This window comes from Sinocyclocheilus grahami, unplaced genomic scaffold (assembly GCF_001515645.1).
Source record: "Sinocyclocheilus grahami isolate Dianchi unplaced genomic scaffold, SAMN03320097.WGS_v1.1 scaffold1571.1, whole genome shotgun sequence".
Lineage (NCBI taxonomy): Eukaryota > Metazoa > Chordata > Actinopteri > Cypriniformes > Cyprinidae > Sinocyclocheilus > Sinocyclocheilus grahami.
This window is the reverse complement of record NW_015506750.1, coordinates 43502-52541: the sequence shown is the minus strand read 5'-3', so window position 1 is coordinate 52541 and position 9040 is coordinate 43502. Positions and strand designations below refer to the sequence as shown.

General features: G+C 36.3%; 1 protein-coding gene across 1 annotated transcript in view; it reads right to left on the bottom strand.

Annotated features, from left to right (window-relative positions):
- LOC107571249 (CD276 antigen homolog) overlaps positions 1–9040 on the bottom strand; it is a gene marked incomplete at its 5' end in the record, with an annotated part of 104092 nt that overhangs the window by 52028 nt on the left and 43024 nt on the right. The window contains 2 exons of the mRNA XM_016257566.1: positions 259–296; positions 6754–6807. Of these exons, the coding sequence (XP_016113052.1) occupies positions 274–296; positions 6754–6807 (77 nt within the window). The remainder of the gene's footprint in view (positions 1–258; positions 297–6753; positions 6808–9040) is intronic.

Here is a 9040-nt window from a genome sequence, read left to right as displayed (position 1 = left end):
CTTTCACTTTCTTTAAAATAAATGGACCATGTTACAAGGATTCGTAATTTCCCAGAATGCTCAAATTTCTAGTCTGCTCCGTTTTGAAAAATGTGATACATTTTGTTTCGATAAACTCTTCTAAAAAAAAAAAAAAAAAGAAGAAAACAAAAGAAAAGAGGATTTTGTTGAAAACATATAAAACAATAAAAACAATCATAAATATTCCAGTGAAACAGCAGAATATCTTGGCCAGAGCTACATGATAAAGAGTCTTACCTGCGGTCTCCAACTTTAGCTCTTTAGAGGTGTTGCAGCTGAAACAAAGAGAGAAGAAGAGAGTTTTCTTTAAGGACGTGAACAACTCAAGGCTAGTAAAAAAAACAAAAAAAAAGCAGTATTGAGCTGGTCTGAGCTAGTAACAACCATCTCAGGCTCATACTCTCCGGAAAGCAAACTGCAGTCTACACCCAACATCATTACACGCTGCCCAACACTCAAACACAAGACCTGTGTTATCAGCTGCTGTTTTTCAGAGGTCCACGGTGTGTGACACATAACTGTGTACACACACACACTCTCACACTCTCACACTCACACTCACACTCACACTCACACTCACACTCACACTCACACACACATGGCCACACAGAGCCGGATGAATGCAGATCCCTGGGGCGCTCAGTTCAGTTGCCAAGGGTTGCAATCCCATGCCAGACAGACACGGCATGAATGGCATGCAAAAATCTATAACAATGACGTCAATGGAGGAAAAAATTACAGAAGGAGAGAAACAAAGAATGTGTGTGCGCGTGTGTGTGTGCGTGTGTGTGTGTGCGTTATGCATACTCTATTCTGTCTGTACTGTAAACTCCGTTTCTTTGCCTTTATAAGCATCAACCATGCAAAAAGTCTGAACACTCTGAACAGTGTTATTTTAATATCACTGATAAACTATTATAGTTTATGACTTTAATTTATTGTATATGTTTTCATTTTAAGTAAAGGTTTAGTTGTTTTGCTGTGTGTTTTTGTCACTTTTATTGTTTGTTTCTTTCTTTATAGACTTGTATTTCTTTATAGTTTCTTATAGACTTCATCTTTTAGACTTTTATTTTAGTAATTAATTTTTTTATATATATGTTACATATATGATTATTTTTTGTATGTAGCAACCACATGTCAATGACATATTTATCAAATATATGTTACTTATATAAGCAACTTAATTAAAATGACCCATATACAAAAACTTGTATATTTATATATGTTTTTGTAATTTTTTTAAATATTTTATATTTACTAATATCCTTACTAATACTAATATTTACTAATTTTATATTACTAATGTCATCATGTATTGACTGGTTTTAGGATGGATATACATGTATATGACATATATTTCCAAAAAATGTATTACACACACACACAAGCATACATATTTGTATGGGCAAGATATTTTCAAGTTTTTAATAGGTTTCATATACGTTGGGTGGGGGGGGGGGGGGGGCAGACCTGATCAGATGTATTTACAGCAGCAACTCTTAGCAGAGGAAATACTTTCATATCACACAATGGAAGTTTCATAACACTCTGCATGGTCTGCATGTATAATGCACCATAAATGTGTTATTGATGGATTATAATATCAGTATAATGCATTACAACATGATCAACACCAGATTTATCTTATTTAGTTTTGTTATGTTTTATAATATTTCAAATATTGACAATGAATAAGTAGATATTATAATGTATTATAACTGTCATATTTTAATCCTTTAATACTTTTATAAACATTGGTCATGCATAAGTCATAAGTCTGAATGCTAAGAACTGCTACTTTAGCATCACTGATGTACTATTATAGTTTGTGTTATTTTGAATAATATTTTATTTTGTTTTAATTTTTAGTCATTTAAAATTTTAAGTTTTAATTTTTTGTTTTCATTTTAGTAATTGTTTTTTATTGTTTTAAGTAATTATTTTATTGTTTTTTTATTGTTTTATTGTTTTTAGTAATTGTTTTATTGTTGCTTAAATTGTTCTATTTCCATTTTAGTAATTTTTATTGTTTTAGTAATTTGTATTAGTTTCTGTTAATATGTCAATATTTTCATTTTAGTTAACATTTTAGTAATATTGTTGTGTGTTTGTCATTTTTATTCGTTTTATTAATATTGTCCATATTTTTCTATCTTCATTTTTGTACATTTTTTGACATTTTTATTATGTTTTTGTAATTTGTATTATGATTATTTTTAAACACATCTATATTTTTATATTTCATTACTTCAACTTCAACAGAAATTAGAAGTATTTTACAATATGTTATTATTTTATTATTATTATTATTATAATGCAAACATAGACATTCATAATTTGTATAAAGTTGATTTCTGTTTCTTTTTTTCAACAATATTTGCATGGCTCATAAAATCCCTGTCCGTGTGTTTGTGGTCAACTGAAAGCATGTTTACACAAAGCTAACATATTCTGTCCAGTAGGGGGCGAAATAAAGTGACCCTGTCCTTGACCTGTCGGCATAAATTACTATTTGTCACGCAAAACGAACCATTCAGGAAAGGCAATTAAACGATCTTTAGCCATCGGCTCTCAAAGGCAAGCATAGCATGATAAGCTGGTTGGGTTTAATCTTTAAACAGGGCTGTGATAAAAGCCATCCATCTTTAAGGTGCACCCTTGAGCGAGGCGATGGGAGCGATGACAGTGAGTGTGTGTGAGTGAAACTGAAGCAGCCCAGCACGAACACTGCGCTTCGGTTTCAGCTCCGTAACACTGCAGGAACAAATCTTCTGCTACAACTAAAATACAGACTAGATAAAAGTTTTAGAAGCGCTGTGAAAGCTGCTAGGTAGGAATCAGCAGCCTCAAAATGACAGTAAAAAGTGTTTGTGATGCAACAACAAACCCAGACCGTAACACACACACTCACACATACACATACACTCACACATGCACACACACATACACTCACACATCCGCAAACATTTCAGCAGTTATTATAGACCTGTGTGTCCCGTATTTCTGTCGACTGAACCAGCCATGCCATTAATTATGTCTTTTGCATGTCAAAGTCAATTTCTGCATAGAAATATTATGCCAAATAGAAGCAGAAAATCAAGCTATGTTACAAATGGGAATACAACTAATTCATGACAATGTTTTACATTTAAGCTACCCGTTATAGTAAAAAGTACTTTAAAAGCACCTGGAACGCAATAAAGTAATTTTAAAGCATTTGCTGCATGGATAAAAAATAGGCTAATAAATAATTAACATATCATACAGAATTGTGTTGCAGCAAATCCTTTACATTTTAAGGTATTCAGAACAGAGCAACATAAAAATCAGAAAAAGCAGCTATACAATTATAGGACAAAGTTTTACATATATGCCATTATAATTTGTGTTTTATTTAAATTAATTGTACGGAATTATAAAATAAAACGCAAATTATAATCGGGTCTGTTTTAGGCTTTTCCTTATTTTTACATTTTAGACATCCATCAATTATGGTGATGGAAAAAAAAATGACTCGCCATCTCCTTTAAAAAAGAGTTTCTATTTTCGATTTTAATTATTTCATTTTAAAGTAGTAATTTAAAGCTTTCTATATATTTGTATCATGTCTGTGAGGCAATTCGCGGAGTTTAGGTTCATCATTGCACTCTCAGAAAAAAAGGTACAAAAGCTGTCACTGGGGCGGTACCTTTTCAAAAGGCACACTTTTGCACCTAAAGAGTCCATATTGGTACCTTAAAGATACATATTAGTACCTAAAGTGTACATATTAGTACCTTAAAGATACATATTAGTACCTAAAGTGTACATATTAGTACCTAAAGTGTACATATTAGTACCTAAAAAGTACAAAAGTGTCCTTTTTGAAAAGGTACCGCCCCAGTGACAGCTTTTGTACCTTTTTTTCTGAGATTGTGTGAAGCGCTCCTGTTCAAGACCGAGACGGCAGAACGTGTTTGTTTTCTTTATTTTATAAAAGCACAACGTTTTGTTGATACTGTGAGTGCACACAAATAAAACTAGACCCTTTACAGTTTATAATGATGTATTACTCTTACCTTTATGAGCAAAAATGACTGCGTATTTTAAGTTGTTTGCACCGTTAGAAGAAAATGCAAGTGATCGCGCCGGCGCCTCCGTGTGCTGCCGAGCACGCTTCAGCTTCCACTCTCCGCACAAACGATTGGATATGCGTCTAGCTGCGCACATTTATCTAGGTTAAACATTTAAACATCGTGATATGCTTGAACTGTTTTATATAGAGATTTTATTATAGGCAAGTCGTGATGATTTGAGAAGGCTAAATTTAATTAAATTAATCAATTCACTGTCTGCCGCTGGCTGTTATTTAAAAAAAAAAAAAAAAACTTAGGTCATTTAACGAACAAAAAAATGCTCCAAACGTTTTTCTAAATTAACTTCAGAAAAAAAACGAAATTAAATATAATCACTTTTCCATTACATACAAAACTGAACTATTTAAATTCTTTTGGGGGGAAAGGGGAAAGACGACGACGCCCCCCCCCCCCAAAAAACCCTCAAAATAAATGAAATGAAATACAATCACTTTTTCATTACATACAAAGCTGAACTATTTTAATAGCTGAAACAGTAGTATAAGCTTTTTTTGGGAAAAGGGGAAAAAAGACGGGCTAGGGCCTATATTTGAGGCCCGTGCAGCACTCTAATCCACTTCATCCAACACTGTGTTGTTCTCATCTGTGAGCATGCTCTTGATATATGTATATGTATAACTATGTGCGTACCCTCAAAAGAAATCCTGCAGGCGCCCCTGGTCCGAGTTGAACGTGCTTTTTGTGTACCCTGCTTGAAGGAGATGAAAATATTATGCATCTGAAGCTGTAATTAAATATTGAGAAACAGTGTGTATGATATGCTTTAAATCGTTTAAAATGCTTACTCATTTATGAGAAGGAACCAAGTAGAGGACACAGTTACTTTAGTGGTTGATATAATCCTTAGTGTGTAAATGTATAATTGCCTTTTCATTATTTTTTCAGTTTTATTTAAATTTAAGGCTATATTTGTTCACACTTTTCTCATTCTATATTTCTGACGTTCCAAAAGCGCCTCCTGCTGGCAGAGAATGAATGTTCATCTTCAATAATCCAGTCTGCAATTTTTGTTCAGACCAATGCGAAAATCCACCCACATAACCCCGTTTTAAATTAATATAATAATTTATAGTTATAGTTATTTTGTTTTTGTGAAAACCTGTATCTCAACTGTAAATCCGTTGCTATTTCGTGGTCTACAACATATTATAACATGTACATGAAAAATGTAGAAACGTTGGACACAACTATGGGGCACCATTGTGCAGCAGCAAGCATCACAACAAAAAAGGAACCTCAAGGTTGTTTATGAGAAGGAACCAAGTAGAGGACACAGTTACTTTAGTGGTTCATATAATCCTTAGTGTGTAAATGTATAATTGCCTTTTCATTATTTTTTCAGTTTTATTTAAATTTAAGGCTATATTTGTTCACACTTTTCTCATTCTATATTTCTGACGTTCCAAAAGCGCCTCCTGCTGGCAGAGAATGAATGTTCATCTTCAATAATCCAGTCTGCAATTTTTGTTCAGACCAATGCGAAAATCCACCCACATAACCCCGTTTTAAATTAATATAATAATTTATAGTTATAGTTATTTTGTTTTTGTGAAAACCTGTATCTCAACTGTAAATCCGTTGCTATTTCGTGGTCTACAACATATTATAACATGTACATGAAAAATGTAGAAACGTTGGACACAACTATGGGGCACCATTGTGCAGCAGCAAGCATCACAACAAAAAAGGAACCTCAAGGTTGATCTAAGAAAATGTGTGCAAATGTATAGGGCCCCATTCCTATATTTTGCCTGGGGCCCCCAATTCACTAAATCCACCCCTGCACACACCTCTGTCTGACTGTCTGCCCCCAGCCTTTCTCTGACCCCCTTCACCTGCCTGCTTATTAAAATCTCATAGTATTAACTCTGCTGCTCACGGCCAGGCTGAATAATTCAATCAGACTAAAAGAGTCAAATTAATCTTTAATGGCATTAAAGCCACAGGGCGAGCGAGCCGGACTCTGGCCTTCACCTGAGACGCTCGACAGCCACAAACGCTCTCGAGAGCCACAGATCCAGATCAGACGATGAGAGATGGAGTCCAGCTGAGAGAGATCAGATCTGTTCTGCGCTAGAGTCCTGTTATTACGCTCTTCACATTCGTTTCGCATTTACCCTCACATTAAATATAATTACTACAACGCCATTGAGAGCCATTAAGAGACTCAACCATGACTCTTTTTGACTGTCGGGCCAGAGCCCAGAATAGCGAGCATTAATATAAGAGATATCTACCAAAAAATGTATAGCATTCATCATATCTTCTGCTACTGGCAGTGGAGACTTTTACATCTGTCATGTGACCACACAACTATTATTCTGTACATTTACACTAACGCTCAAAAGATTGTAATAAGTCCGTTTTTTTTTTTAAAGAAGTCTCTTCTACTCACCGTAATTTGAGATCAAAATTCTCCTATATTAATTTTTTTTTAAATAATTTATTTCTGTGACAGTAAAGACATTTATATAATGTTTCAAAGAGTTTTTACTGCATTTTTGATCAAATAAAAATGTTTCAAAAACATTAAAAACCCTTAATAATTCCAAACTGGCGTATACAATTCTACAAAATATCGTAAGTAACTGACCTGATTTGGCTTCTTCTAATTCTTTGGCCTCCTCGAGTTCTTTGGCTTCTTCCTCTGTGAGGAGAAAAACAGACGAGAAGGAATGCGTTTAGAGTCTCCAAACAAATGCAGTCACATTATTTTCCTCAGGAGGCAGACGCACAAACATGCATTCAGACACAGTTCACAGTTCACTTTCTCTACAGTCTACTGTACATTTAATCCAATGTGATTTATTTTTTTTACATAACATCCCCTTTTTTCTCTTCTCACAGCCAACCAATGCAACACTAATTCAATGTTGGCAAATGCATCAATAAAAGGACAATTATAACAAGATTAATGCATTTTATTCACACAATATCAGTTTTATTTATCTTATGTTATTTTTTCTATTTTATTTATTTATTTATTCGTAAGGTTATGGAAAATGCAAGTGTGCTATACAACACGCTACACCCAGTGTTATTTTAGTATGACATATTAATATCATTTGTTTTTTATATTCTGAATTGTTTTTATATGTATTTGCTGTATTCATGTTAATTTTAAAGCAATTGTGTTGCTTTTTTGTCCATTTTTTTTTTTACGTCTATCGTTTTTATTCATTTTATTTTTTGTTTGATATTATTATTATTATTATTTGATATAAATAATTATTCTATGAAGACAGAAGCCACAGAAATTAACCATCTATCCTGTACATATATACATATTTCATACCTTTTAGAAAATATGGTTATCGAACCCAAATAGAGGATTTCTGATAATTCACATTGAGATGAATAAAAGGAAACATTTGATCAAAAGTGAGGAGGAGCAGAACTGAATGGAGAGAAGCAGGAGGCCAGAGCTGAGATCAGAGAGTTGATTTGGCTGTGTGGTGGCTCTCGGGGCCCCGTATCCGGATAACAGCCCAATCTCTGGAGCTGCTCGCTCTGGTTAGGATCCGCTCAAACTCTCCACACACATTATGACAGCAGGAAAAATGAATTAGTGAGCGCTAGAGTCTGACCGAGTCCGAGGACACGAGTGTCCAGACCAATCTCCTGCAGAGAACCCGCAGCCACAGTGGAGCAGACAGCATCTATTACACTGCGCCTCCTCACACACACACACACACACACACACTCATTCACAGACAAACACAAACTCTATCTACACCTCCATACACACTCACACACTCACTCCTGCACCTCCTCACACACTCACACTCACTCCTTCTATATCCCTTCACACACTCACACTCACTCCTTCTACACCTCCTTACACACTCACACACACCCACTCCTTCTACACCTCCTTACACACTCGCATACACCCACTCCTTCTATACCTCCTTACACACAGACCCACACCTTCTACACCTCCTTACACACACACCCACTCCTTCTATAGGATCCGCTCAAACTCTCCACACACATTATGACAGCAGGAAAATGAATTAGTGAGCGCTAGAGTCTGACCGAGTCCGAGGACACGAGTGTCCAGACCAATCTCCTGCAGAGAACCCGCAGCCACAGTGGAGCAGACAGCATCTATTACACTGCGCCTCCTCACACACACACACACACACACACACACTCATTCACAGACAAACACAAACTCTATCTACACCTCCATACACACTCACACACTCACTCCTGCACCTCCTCACACACTCACACTCACTCCTTCTATATCCCTTCACACACTCACTCCTTCTACACCTCCTTACACACACACCCACTCCTTCTACACCTCCTTACACACACACCCACTCCTTCTACACCTCCTTACACACACACCCACTCCTTCTACACCTCCTTACACACACACCCACTCCTTCTACACCTCCTTACACACACACCCACTCCTTCTACACCTCCTTACACACACACCCACTCCTTCTACACCTCCTTACACACACACCCACTCCTTCTACACCTCCTTACACACACTCACCCCTGCACCTCCTCACACACTCCTTCTACACCTCCTTACACACTCACACACACTCACTCCTGCATCTCCGTACACACACTCACTCCTTCTACACTCACACACACTCACTCATTCTGCACCTCCGCACGCACTCACTCCTGCACCTCCTCACACACATACACACACACACTCCTTCTACACTTCCATACACACTCACACACACTCACTCCTTCTACACCTCCTTACACACTCACACACACTCACTCACTCCTTCTACAACTCCTTACACTCACTCCTGCACCTCCTTACACACTCTCACTCACTCCTTCTACACCTCCTAACACACTCACACACACTCACTCACTCCTTCTACACCTCCTTACAC